The 15,869-nt window shown below is 37.3% G+C and overlaps 1 protein-coding gene across 2 annotated transcripts in view; it reads right to left on the reverse strand.

Annotated features, from left to right (window-relative positions):
* Nucleotides 1-15,869, reverse strand: part of ACACA (acetyl-CoA carboxylase alpha) — a 250,284-nt gene that overhangs the window by 119,013 nt on the left and 115,402 nt on the right. For both annotated transcript variants that reach the window (XM_036267833.1, XM_036267834.1), the window contains exons 31-35: nt 15,027-15,170; nt 14,158-14,254; nt 13,171-13,278; nt 7,126-7,182; nt 6,861-6,905 (exon numbers count right to left, since the gene is read on the reverse strand). In XM_036267833.1, coding sequence (XP_036123726.1) covers nt 6,861-6,905; nt 7,126-7,182; nt 13,171-13,278; nt 14,158-14,254; nt 15,027-15,170 — 451 coding nt within the window. The remainder of the gene's footprint in view (nt 1-6,860; nt 6,906-7,125; nt 7,183-13,170; nt 13,279-14,157; nt 14,255-15,026; nt 15,171-15,869) is intronic.

Consider the following 15,869-nt stretch of genomic DNA (forward strand, 5'->3'; position numbering starts at 1 on the left):
AGGTGGCAAGCACTCTCATGTGTCGTCCCCTCAAATGTGCTCAATAACCTCTTCAGGTAGGTATCTGATTTTACAGCTGATGAAGTCATGACCAAGTGATATGCCCAGGATCAGAAACCTAGAATATGGACTTGGGTCTCTCATGCCCTTCCATCTCTACCACTCTATTTCTCAAGTGTAGGGCATTACCTTTCTATTGTTGTTATAATCCAGATTCCTCAGAGGACTTCTCTTTGATGAGGCAACAAACAGAAATTAAGATTCAAAAAAATAGAAATAAAAGTAAAACTCATGCTGAAAACTTGTGGTTCATTAATTTACTGAGACCTTCTTGAATACTTTCCACAGCTATTACACCTCACTCTCAACCTTAACTATAGCTTGCACAGTTAATAAATCCTCTTACATTGTCCTTGCATTTTAACAGTAAAACTGCATTTAGCATGTTTCTTGGAGCTTGTTTAGCAAAACCAGGAAACCCCTTGTTCAGGATTGGGTCCTTAAAAGCCTTTGAGAGTGGACTTTACACAGCACTGCTCGTACTGATAGTGTTTTCATTCTAAATAATTCTATAATTCCCCTGAATGATGATAAAGAACATGGGAATGACTTCAAGGTTAGGCAGAAAGATGTTCTCATCTGTGTTGTCAGTAGGTTTCATGCTCAGGGCTTTATAGTCCCCTTTTTGTTTTATTCTTGAGAAACATGGCTTTTAGAGTATTAGCTAGGGTAACACAAGTCAAAACAAAGGAAGGGCAACAAAATCCTTTCATGAAATTTTCTGAAAGAAAAGTCAAGGAAAGTGAAAATACAGCCTTTTAAGCACATACTCTTCTGTTCTGCCTTAACTATTAATTAATTAATTTATTTAGCACATCATTTATTCAAGTGTGTACAACTGTAGGACCACTATCATTTTCCTTCAAAAACATAACACTAGTAACCAAAAAACCCACTTTCTTTACCACTTAAACCAGTTAAGACAATTTGTAGTAAGTGAAAGTCATGAAAAAAAAACCAATTTGAATAGAAATGTCTTTACTACAAATAATGAAAGAGACTGCCCTGGCCGGTTTGGCTCAGCGGTTGGAGCGTCGGCCTGTGGACCAGAGAGTCCTGGGTTCGGTTCCTGTAGGGGCATGTACCAAAAATAAAAAATAAAAAAAAAATAATGAAAGAGACTAATTGTTGGCAGAGGTAGAAATAGACCCAATCAGAAAAACCACTTTCATTAAAGTTAGCTAAGAAATGTGTTATAAGATGATTATCAGAAAACCTTTTAAATTTTTTAGTAAATTTTTAGCTCTGCAGCAAAGTTCTCAATTTAAGGATGAAGCATTCAAAACAGGAGATGATAAAAACTGTACAATGGGAAAGCAGAATTAATGAGTAATTCTTCAAGACTGAGAGGGCTTTTATAAAAAGTCGCCTCTTTTGGCAGTCAAAAAAATCACAGAAACACAGAAAAAAAGAAACCCAAAAGTCTGATCCTATAAGTTTTAGTAAATTCCTTCATCCTACCTCATCTTCACATTGCCAATTTTTCCACTAACTGCATTCATGCTTATTCTATCACTAATGTAATTGCTTTCCAGGCATTCTACTAGTGTTATGGGCAAATATCATAATTGAATGTACACAAAGAAAAGCCCCTCTTAGTGTTCTTGTACCAAAAAACAAAAGAATGCAACATTTCTCAGGAAGAAATTATACCCCTGCTGTGTTCTAATCAGCCAACCATCATCAAGACAATCAAAATAATTTGCCTAAATTAGCCAATCAAGACACCCTGCAAATCAGAGAATGTGAAAACCTGCAACAGAAAACATCATAGCTGATTATGATACTAATAATCGTGTTAAAAACCTAATGAGATGAAGAAATTGAAAGCTTGCTGGTGCAATTCTCTTTTACTTCAACATGCTGAGAACTAATTATATAGACTGTAATTAAAACAAAAACCCAAACCAAACCTTCTGAAAAACTAATAGTTGATCCACTAGCAAACAAAACTACCAATTTTTTTTCAGTTTTACTGAGTTATAGTTGACATACCTTTTTTTTTTTTTTAAAGAAATGAACTACTAACCATGATAACTGTTTTCAATAGTAGGCTCTTCCTTCCAAAGCATTTAATTTTAAAGTGGGAGATATTCATATAAAATCAGTAAAATCACAACTATCTCCTAGGTGATTTATAGCAGAATTTTTAAACTCTCGTGAACTCTTACAAACAAGAATCAAAAGGAAACTTAACAGATGCAACACTGATTTAGAATTTCACCTCAGTTTTTGGACCTAATGCTTTTGCTTAGGTGGCAAAGGAAAAGAAGAAACTATGAAAATGTACATTTTAGTTTCCTCAAAAAACACTTGCCTGAAAAAAAAAAAAGAAAACCTCAAAAAGTATAATACTTATATTCCAATTAAATAGTACCTTCTGCTCCACTTTTTGGAATCTGAAATGTGAAGGAAACTAACAGACACTTAGTACTACATGAAACTAGAGGACTGCAGCTTTCATAGCTGCAGAAATCAAAGCCTGTTCTTTCATTTTCAAGGCCTCAATATATTTTTTAATAACAATATATTTATGAGAATAGGCTCATTTTTCATCAAACTTTATGTTTACATATTAATGTTAAGCAGTTATTCAAATCCCATTAAAGGTACTTGATTTAATTAAATGATTCTGGAAACAGACTGGACACCAAGTATTTATGCTGATAAATACTGCCAGCTCAGAACAGGCTCCAATGTAGTTAAGAGACTAAGGTAGCAGCAGGCATTCCAGTGGAACTGTAGAGATTAAACAACAAAATTTTGGAAATGCTTATAGCTTTCACTGGCATCTTTATAAACACCTAACAATATACCCACTCTCTAGGAACTTCTACTCTGGCCATCATTTGCCTTGTTCTGGTTCTAAAAGTTGGAGAGACAACTATGTAACAGTATATAGCTGATTCATTCCACATTAGCCAATGTTGTTGTTGTTGTTGTTTTTTTATTTTATTAAATATTTCCTTTAGCCTTGACCGGTTTGTCTCAGTGGTTAGAGCATCGGTCCGTGGACTGATGAGTGGCAGGTTTGGTTCCAGTCAAGGGCACATACCTCGGTTGTGGTTCGTTGCCGGCCCTCGTTGGGTCGTGCAGGAGGCAACCAGTCAATGTGGCTCTATCACATCGATGTTTCTCTCTGTCACTTTCTCCCTCTCACTCTATCTGATAATAAGCAGAAAAATATTCTGGAGTGAGGAATAAAATAAATAAATAAGTGTTTTTCTTTATTGCTTTTAGAAAGAGAGGAAGGGAGAGGGAAAGAGACATAGAAACATCCATGTGAGAGACTCATCGACTGGCTGCCTCTCACATGACCCCGACCAGGGCTGGGGACAAACTGCAACCGAGGTACGTGCCCTTGACTGGAACTGAACCACGACTCATTGGTCTGCAGGCCGATGCTCTAACCACTGAGCAAACTGACCAGGGCCAATGTTGTTCTTGAACAAAATGTGGTAACCTTCCTCCTTTCCTTGCCCCTTCATGTACGCATTCTCTTTTCTGTTCAGTAATATAGGGATTTCACAGTGTAGAACAGGGGAGACTGCATACATCACAGTGGATTACCAAGAAGCCAGAGAGATCAAAGGATTCATCTCTAACACTCACAGAAAGCTTCCTCTTTTTCACACTACACTAACTATGGGGCAAACACACATCTGATGACATGACAGAGGCTAAGCATCCTTCATGAATGACAAACTACCACCAGCAGAGGAACTTACAGCTGTACCAAGGAGGTGAGCCCTGGATTTGTAAGCTCCTGCCAAGGCGGCCTGGCTATTGTAGATTCTAGATAGGAATTCAGTAATAGTTGCCCTTGACCCCTGTGTAACCACTAATAATTTCTATGGGGCCTAACAAAAATTATCCAACTCCTCTGCCATTCAAGTCTTCAAAGAAAATCCAGTCTACACCTAAACCTTAATTTTTCTAAGTCCTTAAAGCAACCTTTCCTACACTCATGACAAATCATGTTACTTGATAATATAACTGATTTTCCACCTGATGTCACTATAAATAGAAACTAGACCATAATTCCCAGGAAAGACCCACTGCTGGGCTCATTTCCTAGCAGATTTTGCCTATACATGTCCCTATTAAACCTAAATTCAGAAATATTAGAATAACAGGGAGAAAAATAATGTTTTAAAACTGTAGATATACTCTAGGACATGACATAGATTTAGAGGCAAGATGGGGTTTTTTTGTTTGTTTGGTTTTTATGTATAAAACACATTTTTAAAATGCCCATGAGAATGACTTGTTTTAGCTTTTAAAAAATTTTAGTAGAGAATTTTTAATTTATTGTGGAATGTTTATTACGGGAAACCAGTTCATGTGCTATAGCCATGAAGACTCCATCTGAACTACTAGGATAAAGGAAAACAGTTTTACAAATTCAACATTATTCCCCAGAAAATATATAGTATTCCAAAGTCAGTGAATAAAGATAAATTACATTAATGCTTAAAAACCCAGCCCAATACTCTTCCCAAATCAAGGGCCTGACTCTGGTATGTCTACCTTAGCTCTGATCAGCATCCACCAGCCATAGTATATTCATGGGCTCTCTCATATTCTATCCTCAAGTATCAATTTTATTCTCTAAGCTCTGGACTTCTATTCCTAACGCCCCAGGGTTCTCTTTAAACTCCTCATACTTCTTCTCTGCCTCCAGTTTGCTATCTAAAGCTATTGATTGATATGTATGGGCACTCTGCTTGGTTTCCTGACATCAATAACACAGGAGAGTTGTGCAGTCCACAACATATCCTAAAGCATTTCAGAAAATCTTAGCTCTTCAGTTTGCAGGGTAGAATCTCTTGTTTCTCTAGACTAGACCAGTGATTTTCAACCAGTATGCTGCAAGAATTTTTAAAACATGCAATACCTGACTATTTAGTCAGGGGCATTGACATCTTTTCCCTTAAACTGTCAAATAAAAAAAAGGACAACAGCCCTGGCCGGTTTGGCTCAGCGGTTAGAGCGTCGGTCCGGAGAGACCCAGGTTTGGTTCCCGCTAAGGGCATGTACCTAGGTTGCAGTTTGTCCCCAGCCCTGGTTGAGTTGTGAGAGTGGCAGCCACTTGATGTGTCCCTTTCACATCAATGTTTCTCTCTCTCTTCCTCTCTTTCCCTTCCACTCTATCTGAACAAAAGAAAAAAAACAACAGCAGCCCTGGCTTGTTTGCTCAGTGGTTAGAGCGTCGGCCCTCAGACCAATGAGTCACGGGTTTGATTCCAGTCAAGGGCACGTACCTCCATTGCAGTTCATCCCTGACCCTGGTTGGGGTCAAGCAGGAGGCAACCAGTTGCTGTGTCCCTCTCATGTAGACGTTTCTCTCTCCCCCACCCCCATCTGAAGATAAATAAAAAAATACCCTTGTGTGAGGATTAAAAATAATAATGATAATAAATAAAATAAAAAAAAGGACAACAGCCAACACAACAATAGCCATCCAGTGTGAATAAATCAAAATTATAACTATTTTTTTGTCAGATCGGCAAAAAATATATTTTTTTGATGTGCTACAGGATTTTAGTAATTAGTTTATGTGTGCCATGAAATGAAAAGGGTTGAAAATTGCTGAACTAGACCAACAAGGTGCACTGTGAGAAGGAAAACAAAATGTCAAGTTCTAAAGACCTAATAAACAAAAGGGCAATTAAAGAATACACACATACGTCCTTGAGTTTAGAAAGTCCTTTCCAGATATGGCCGGTTTGGTTCAGTGGTTAGAGCGTTGGCCCGCAAACCAGAGAGTCCCCATTAAGGGCATGTATCTGGTTGGGGTCGTATGGGTGGCAACCACTCAATATGTCTCTCTCACATTGATGTTTCTCTCTCTCTTCCTCCCTCTCTCTTTCCTGCTCTATCTGAAGATAAATGCAAAAATGTCCTCGGGTAAAGATAAAATAAATAAATAAATAAATAAATAAATAAATAAATACATACATACATACATACAATACAATATGTTAAAAAAAAGAAAGCCTTCCCAGAATCCCAAATGTTATCTTCATTATTGCAAATGAATTGGGCTTGAAAACTAACTTAATTATCTTAATTGCTAAAATAAAACAAAATCAGGAAAATTAAGACTTTCTAATAAACCTCTGGAATTTTAGCTGCATTACAATCAACTTATAAAGAAATATTATGACTACAATCAGTCATTTTAGAGAATGACATCTTGATTGCAAACTAGATTTTTGGCCTTAGTGCTATCATCATATTGGGTATGATCATATGGGTATACTATAGTTTAGATATCAGGCTATTAACTTATCTTTTCAATAAAATTTTTAATCTCACAAGTATTAACAGTTAATTCAGTTAAATGGGAGAACAAACAACTTAATGCTCAATTTTTATTTATTTTCTGCTCCTAAAATTAACATAAGACAAAAGTACCAACTTTGGCTCTGAATCCATCTTTGAATTCATCTTTGGTAAAAGCCAAGACTCCAAAGTGTAATTGGTAGTTCTTGATTACTGATTCACTACGTGAGTAAAAGAAATTACTAGTTGGCTCCTGCTTCTACCTTATTCATCCAGATAAATGCATATGCTCATTCTTAATTATTTCTCAGAGATATACTGAAATGTTATAGGGTAAAAAATGAAAAAAAATACTATATAGAAAAATGGAATAGTTATTATAATACTTTCTAAGAGAAGAGGGACCAAACATCAGACCAGCCCTTCTAAATAACTCACACATGTTCTATGTTTAATCAGTGACAAACGGATAAAACAATATATACTATTTCATTATTATTCCTTTTACTTACATGAAATCTCTGATCCACCTCATAGCTGATCTGTTTCCTGAAATCCTTTCAAATGAAAGACAGAAAGGAAAGAAATGATAAATTTAAAACCAAATTAAGTAAAAGGTGATGAATTAATGTTTGTCTTAAACTTATAGAAAAGTTATCTCTCTGCATAAATTCTACAAATAAGTGTATAATTATAATTCCATTTGTTTTTATTTTTTAAAATTCTAGCAGCAGCATTAAAAATGTTAAGAGAGTATAATTCATGTATTGCTAATACCTTTTGTGCAACCAGGAAAGTAAGGCGGCGGATTCCATGCTCAACCAGAGTAGCTTTCTATGGAGAAACACACAAAACAGAAGATAGATAAGATTTCCATTCATCCTAAATCTTGCCCCATTCAGGCTCTAATTGGACTAAGCACCCTTCTTGGTTATCTATTTATATTTTGGTTTAACCTTTCAAACTTACAAATAAACAAATTTCAATCTGGTTCCTGGGACTAAGTCTTATGGAATAGGTTTTATATTGATCTGAACAAAACTGAGAGAAAAGGGGGCATATGAAGTCACCTAAATTCTTTAAGGTCTGATTCACATCAAGGTAGACCTTAACAGAATTTCTGGTTATAGAAATCACATTGGTGAGCATGTTCAAATGTAAAGATTAAAACTAAAACAGAAGCTACAGAAGCGAAATGAAATCAGGTCATTCAGGTCAGAAGGAAAAGAAGAAATTTTCATAAAATGAAAAATTCAGGTCCTAAATTGTTGGTTTAGGTTATAGATAGAACCTACCATCATATACAGCACTGCTAGAATTCAACCAAACAAATATTGATCCTTTCATTTATTTTTAATTTTTTTCCCTTTATTGATTTTAGAGAGGAAGTGAGAGAGAGAGAGAGAGAGAGAGAGAAACATCGGTAAGATCATCGATTGGCTGCCTCCTGCATGTCCCCCACTGGAGATTGGGCCACAACCTGGGCATGTCTCCTGACCGGTAATGGTACTGGCGACCTGTTGGTACATGAGTAAATGCCCAACCACTGAGCCACACTGGCCGGATGATCCTTTCATTTCTTTTAAAACATGTCCTCCCTACTTCACGTGAAGGTATTTTTTATTTTTATTTTGTAATTTTTTTCTTTATTGCTTTTAGAGAGAGAGAAAGGGAGAGGGAGAGAGAGATAGAAACACTGATGAAAGAGAACATTGATTGGTTGTCTTCTGTATGCCTCACACTCAGGACTGGGCCCCCAACCTGGCCATGTGCTTTCACCGGGAATCGAACTGGTGGCCTCTTGATGCATGGGTTGATGCTCAACCACTGAGCCACACTGGCCGGGCATGAAAGTATTTTTTAAAAGACTCTCTTAAAAGACTCTCTTTAAAAATGTTTAATAGATTTTCAAATTTAGTGATTGTTATATTTCCATTTGGCATAGGTGAGCAGTATATTAGATGGCAAAAGATACCAGTCATTTCAAGACAGTGTCTTATGTGAGTCTTGGGCCTTTGGATCTCTGTTTTCTTCTATCTTGTACTGCTCATTTTTCCTAAAAGGCAGAGACAACCCGGCCATGCGGCTCAGTGGTTGAACATTGACCCATGCACCAAGACGACTTCAGCTCCATTCCCGGTCAGGGCACATGCCCAGGTTGTGGGCCAATTCCCCAGTGGGGGGCATGCAGGAGGTGGCCAACCGATGTTCTCTCTCATCAATGTTTCTTTTTCTCTCTCCCTTTCCCTTCCTCTCTCTCAAAAATCAATAAAGAAAAAAAAAGGCAGAGACAAAGAAACAATTTAATGGGCTAAGTAAACAGCATAATCTTAAAGGGCTCTAACAAAGAGAGGCTACTTGGTAACAAGTAGAAAAGCAATCTCATCAGTTGAATGACCTGGGAAAATATGAGTAGTAACACAAATAAAAAAAATATATGTGGACTTTCACAATCTACATTCAGACTTTAGTTTTATCACATTCCTCGCTATAACTCTAGCCAAGAGATATATTCATAAACCAATTCTTGACTTTCATGATACTATATATTTTTAAAATCCAAACTGGCATCCCCTTATAAATAAGCACCCAGACCATTTCCTCCTACTGGAGAACCATTTGTGCTATGACATTTGCTTAGTAATAAGTTAATTAACAATGTAAGCAAAATATAATGGGAAAAATAAATTTCCTAATAATAAATTCCCTGGTCAAATATAAATAAATTTTGGTTTAATCACATTTTAAAATGATCTATACTGGCATCATACCCGTTATTGTAAATAACCAAGTATTGATACCACAATAAGAAAAGGAAGGAAGGGAGGGAGAAAAAAATGGAGGAAAGGAGGGAGGGAGGGAAGGAGGGGTTGAGTGGGTTGGTGGTGGTTCTCAATCTCTCAGTGTGCCAAGGAACAGAAACATTTCTTCTGACACCACCAACAAAGAATTCCACCACAGCAAAGTCCTTCAAAGACAAGCATCAATAACTATGTTCAGGCAAGGGAAGAAAATAACTTTAATAATGCCATGATTTAAAGTCAAAATTGTTATTGCTTTTAAAATTCCACAAGTGGCTGACAATAACAGCAGAGCAACAGGATTCTGATTACATTGTAATAATGCAGGTCTCACAGCAAGTCCACAGCTATTACCCAGCGATTAGGCGTCAGCACCTGGAGAAACTCCATTTACACTGACTGCTTCAATCTCCTCCACAAGTCATTTACAAATATATGATCCTAATTTCTATGAGAGAAAAAAAGACATGCTGGGACTAGAAGATTATTTGGACAATTTGGATCAACCTATTTGATAGTTTAATGTGTGCTTTAAAAAAAAGAAACTTTTTTCTGAACTGCTAGGAACATGATCATGAAGTGAAAAACAAAACTAGTTATCATTTCAGTGTTTTGGTTTTTTTGTAATTGCTTTTCCTTCTTTTTATTTTTACATTCTTTTCAAAACAAGGAGGTGGAAATGCCAAATATTTCTGGATAAGCACAGAACCTGATGCAATTAACAGCTTCTCTAGGCTTAGAATGTTAGAACAGTCTACCCTTACCCTTCTGCATAGCCATAGGCAACGGCAGTAGATTTCTCTGTGCCTCAGTCTACAAGTCCAGTAGAGAAAAAAAGGTAATTTCTTACTGCCAATTAATGTTATACATTTATGTAGTGAAGATGAAGAAACTGCCTCTTTAAGTCAACATGCGATGACATATAGCACTAAGATTTGAGAGGGTGATAAAAAGCCTACAGTAGAGGTCAAAAGAATCAAATAAGGGCAATTAGTGCCTCAAAACCTGGAAAGAAAATTTCAGATCATTTCAGCAAAAAACAGCACCAGCAGCCATGCACATTAGGACTCTTTCAGATAAGGTTACTTTGATCCCTGGTCTCAGGTTAATTTTTTTTTCTTTATTGATTTTTAGAGAGAGAGGAAGGGAGAGGGAGTGAGAGATAGAAAAATCGATGAGAGAGAACATTGACTGGTCACCTCCTGCATGACCCTCACTGGGGACCAGGCCCACAACCTGGGCATGTGCCCTGACCAGGAATCAAACCAGTGACCTCTTGGTGCATGGATTGACACTCAACCACTGAACCACACCAGCTGGACTCAGGTTAATTTTATGTGGTCACGAGACAAGGGCAAAAAAAAAAAAAGGTAAAAATTTCTCTTCTAAGGAAAAATTTCCAGGCATGTCCCCCATTTTGACTTCTCTGTAAGTGCCTTTCTTCAGGTTGGACACTATAATCCCAGAGCAACATGGAATAAATGCTAAGACTCATGTTAAGCACAAAGTTACCATCTTTTACGGATAAAAAAGCTGTGGTACATATACACAATGGAGTACTATGCAGCGGTAAGAAAGAAAGATCTCTTATCCTTTGAGACGACATGGAGGACCTGGAAAGTATTATCCTAAGTGAAATAAGCCAAGCAGAAAAAGACAAATACCACATGATCTCACTTATATACGGAATATAACGAACATAACAGTCTGAGGAATACGGTAGACCCAGAAACATGGAAGTAGGGCACAGACGATATCCCTCAGAAGAGGGGGGGTGGGGGTGGGAAGAGATAAACCACAGAACTTATATGCATGTATACATGACCAATGGACATGGACAACTAAGCCGGGGACGGGGCGGGGGTGGGATGCGGAGGGGGGTGCCAATGGGGTAAAAAAGGTAAAATATCTGTAACAAAAAAATAAATAAGTAATTAAAAAAAAAAAAAAAAGTTACCATCTTTTTCCCAGGTGTCTACCATTAGCATTACATGATGTGAATGCCTATGGTACTAATTGTTTATACTGCTAAATTAAGTTTTAAAAAATCTATTCAGTTCTTTCTTTATAACAAGCACTATAGCTAGCTGCTTCCCATTTAAAGTAAACACATGGGTCTTGTCATTAGGACAGTTGAAGAGGACACTTTGGCATCTATCACATATTGCAATGAAATTTAACTGTTATGTAGACAATCATTTTGGGTGTGCCTATTCAATCCCTCCAACTTGACTATAAGCATCTTCAGAGCTAAAAAAAAAATGTATTATTTACTGAAGCACCTAGATCTGTGCCCCCTAGAGGTGGAATCAAAGCCTTAAATGTTAATTTTTGCTCTATCATCTACCAACTGTTGATCAAGGGGCCATAATTAATCTAACCTTGAACTTTTCACCCATCGGCACAACTGGAATAATTCTTAACTAATCTAACCCCATGGGATTGTGGCGAGGTACAAATAAAAAACTGTACATAGAATTTCTTTATAAATAAAAAGCATTACTATTGCTAATAAATGTATGCTGACCAATTAAAAATTCAAGGGAGATAAAATACATTTTAGTTAGGGCTACTCAGAAAAGTACTCACAGAAGAGGTGAAATTTGAAACAGTCTTTAAAACAAGCAGGATTTGGAAAAAAAGAGAAAGAAACATTCCAGGTGAGGGGAGGCAGAAGAGATGAGACACAAAGACTTATGTATTTTCACAGAACAGTGAAGGATAGATTGTTAGCCTTTGTCAATAGGCTGATGTTAAATATAAAGTTAAGGAGATATCTTAGAGGTAACAGAGAATCACTGCTGATAGTAAAAGGGCATTTGGACATTTCATTTTGTGGTGGTGAATAGAATGGAAACTATCTGGAGTGGGCGAGTGAAGAAAGATAGGTAGATCACAAGTAAACCTGTTGTAGTGCCTCAGGTGTGAGGTGAGTAAGGTTTTTCTTTTTGTTTTGTTCTTGAGGTGAGTAAGGTTTTAAACAAGAGAGATGGTAGAGGAAATTAAAAAACTGAAAAGAAAGGGAGGGAAAGAGACACTATAAAAAGAAACTAACATCCTGGCTACTGTGGCTCAGTGGCTGATCATTGACCCAAGCACCAAGAGGTCATTGGTTCCATTTCCGGTCAGGGCACATGCCCAGGTTGCAGGCCCAATCCTTAGGGGGGAGCATGCAGGAGGTGGCCAATCGATGTTCTCTCTCATCAATGTTTCTATCTCTCCCTCTCCCTTCCTTTCTCTAAAATTAAAAAAAAAAAAAATTTTTTTAAAAGAAAAGAAAAAAGTAACAGACCTTGGATGACTGGTCAGATACAAATAAACATGCATAGATTATGGTAGAGGAGTAGCATCATGCAGTGGCAAGAAAAAAGAGGATATCAGTGAATTCTGAAGGACTGGGGGCAAAGGGTCTGGTTACTTGGGTTTTTTGTTTTGTTTTGGAGAGGGAGGTATGGGTGGGGGGGTGGGATCAGAAGAGGTAAAGGAAAATGATGGAACATTAGGTTTAAACTACGGAGTTTGATGTCAATATGAGATATACAAGTTACACAAAATTGAAAGGAGAATGGAAGTGTAACTGATGCTTTTAAGGAAGGGGAAAGGAGGGTGGACCTAGACATATGGACGTAAGCTACCAAAAAAATATTCAGTAGGTGACTGAACGTTTCTAGACTGGAGCTCTGGGAAAGATTTAGGACCACATTTCCCTTCCTTAAAACATTTTAAATATTTGAGGTCTATATTTCTTGACATAAAAAGATAGTCATGGAAGGAGGGGGTCAAGGGGGGAAAAATAAGGAACATCTATAATACATTTAACAAAAAAGATAAGTTAAAAAAAAAAGATATTCATTATACACTATTAAATCACTTTGGAATTTTGCCCCTACAGGCAGAACTATGTGAAGGACACAGCCATCATAAGTGATAGACCTTTACAGTAGCAACTGATACAAAGATGGGAATGATATGCAGTCAGTAGGAAAAGAGCCATCACGTTTCCATCCAGCTGAGGGCTTACATTTTGCTGGGTAAACTCTCTGAACATCGCTGCCAGCCTGTCATCCTCAATATCACAGTCAGTCTTGATAGCCACATTCAGAATGTGAATAGGTTCATCCCTGGGGACCTGTAACCCAAGAACACAAGACAAAGAAATTAGGAGGCTGGCTAATATAGAGGCAGAGAAAAGTTACAGTACTTGGCAGAATACCTGAAAAAAAGACATGCCCACGGGACATTTTGGTTTGCCCACTAGTGCACATAAGCAAATGAAACCATTACACAACTTTCATAATGGAGATTAAATGAAGTAAAACATCCAATTTTTAAATGATAAGGCAGTAAAGGCATTGGCCAGAGGTGGCCCCAAACCTTGACTTGACATGAACTTGAAGACCACTATGTCTCAACTTTTTCACCAATAAAATGGGAATGAAACTAATTGCCACATCTCTTCACAGAAGAAGAAAAATGAGTGAAAGAAGCCATTTGAACATATTCCCACATAATATATTTCCTAATTATTTATCACACAGTGGAAATGTCACCCATAGAAAAATACTCTGGTAGAAAAAAAAACCCACAACAATTTGTTTACCGAGAAATGAAAAAAGGGGTTTAATAAAAGGACAAAGTTTTAAACATAATTTTCCTACTATCTAAAGTCTACCATTCCCTGAAGACTATAATAGGTCCACTGTACAAGTATACAAGCCATCACCATGTACAAATTAAAACAACCAAAGATGAAGTCTTTGAAACAATATTCAGAGACCCAGAGGCAGCTACAATGGATTCCAAACTACTGACTAATAAGTGTTTGTTGTTTTTTAATGTTAGAATTTATATTCTATCAGTTTCCAAAAATACTTGGATGAGGCATATAAAATTAAGTAATATAAAGTAGGGTAAAGAGATGACATTCCCAAGTCAGAAAGATAGTATACATGTAGTACAAGTTGTGTATCTGAAGGAGCAAAGCAGTCTCCCAAAGGGGACAGTATACCTTGTCTTCATCATATAGAGATGTGTGACCTGCCTCAGGGAATGTGGGGCTTTGGGGTGGGGAATCACAGAAGCAGCCCATCACTTCATCAAAGATCCTGAAAAATACCAGAGAAAAACACCCACCATGAAAATCCAAGTGGCAGAAAACGAACGCTGCCACTGCCAGTTCAGTCTAAAAGAATAATCTACCCTACCCTATGCTCAACAGTCAACTGAATGGAATCACCAGTGGCTACAGGTGATATGCAAAATTTCACCAAGTGGCAGAAATTAGGAGGATGGATTGTTTCAACTTTAATAAACCATATATATTTTTCTTTAAAAAAAAATAATCTAAAGCTTTTTTGTTTTGCTTTTTTCATATGTAAGATATGAGCACTGCTGTCATCATCAGTCTTAAAGTAACAGAAAGAGCCTGGGACTGGAGCAGTGACAGACCAATGTAATTACCCCTCCCCCTAGGGTAATGCATCAGTATACATCAAGAGATAGATGCTGAATGCATTTAATCAAAAGATGTATCGTCTCTGGTGGGGCTCACTCTAGTGTTGTGTTTAATTTCTCCTGACATTTCACTCATCACAAAGCAGACAGCTTCTTCTGTTAGCTCCTAAAGAAAAGATGATTTTTGTTTGTTTCTTTTTTTCTGACCAGGCTCATATAACAACTAGAGGCTTGTAGAGTCTGAATGAGAGGTAGAAATGGAAGGACATATACCTCTCCGAGGACATATACAGCAAGGGCTACATCTCCTTAGCTGGCTCATGGCTCTTCTGGGGACCTTTATTCATTTGGCAGAAGTCTGAGACCCCAAAACACAGACACCCATTGCTCCCCTTGTACAGACACAGTTCCACAGTGTCTTACCTGACAAAATCTTCAAAAGTCCGAAAAGAGACCATTCCGCCCATCCGCTGACATGGTGGAGTGAATGAGTTGTCCAATAGTACATCACTGACACTAGCTACATGAGTCATGCCATAGTGGTTGAGGTTGGAGGAGAAGGACATTCTAAATGGCAATTCAATCAAGTGGTTAGACAAGGAGGGTAGGATCAAGGACTGGAAGAGTGACAATAGGAAAGGAGCTAGGAGGAAACTCTGAAATAGGGTAAGGTTGCAGAGCAGATTTGGTTTTTACCCACTATGGATAAGGCTATCTTGCTACATTCACATTACCTTTTTGTTTGAACCCCATCCACCCATACCCCACATCCAAACACATAACCTATATTTTTATCACTCCAAAATTTATCCAAATAAAAATCTAAGGACTCTCAGGAATTTCATGGCAGTTTTAATACAATGACCTCATGGCATGTCTAATAAATAAACAACACATAGGGGTTAAAAACCATCCTGCATCTTCCCCTTCCCTATAACATTCCCCATTTTAAAAGGAAGTAAGCAAGCCAAGTGAGTCGTAACTAGGCAACACTTAAGGCATTTTTCTCTAGAAACAGTAATAGATTAAGTAATCACAGATAGATATATGCATGTACAACAACTCTAAGTCATTTGGAATGGTTTAGTAGATCATTATAAAAAACATTATTTACCACACAGAAACAAGTCACAGTCTATAAAAGGAACTTATGAGGTATTTACTTTTTTTCTTTAATGGGCTGATAACAGATAGCAGTTATAAGGATTATAGCTCCTCCCTTTTTGAAAGAGAGACATTTTCAATCTTAAATTGCAAATTTTCCAT

The sequence above is a fragment of the Molossus molossus genome, unplaced genomic scaffold (genome assembly GCF_014108415.1).
Source record: "Molossus molossus isolate mMolMol1 unplaced genomic scaffold, mMolMol1.p scaffold_m16_p_19, whole genome shotgun sequence".
Lineage (NCBI taxonomy): Eukaryota > Metazoa > Chordata > Mammalia > Chiroptera > Molossidae > Molossus > Molossus molossus.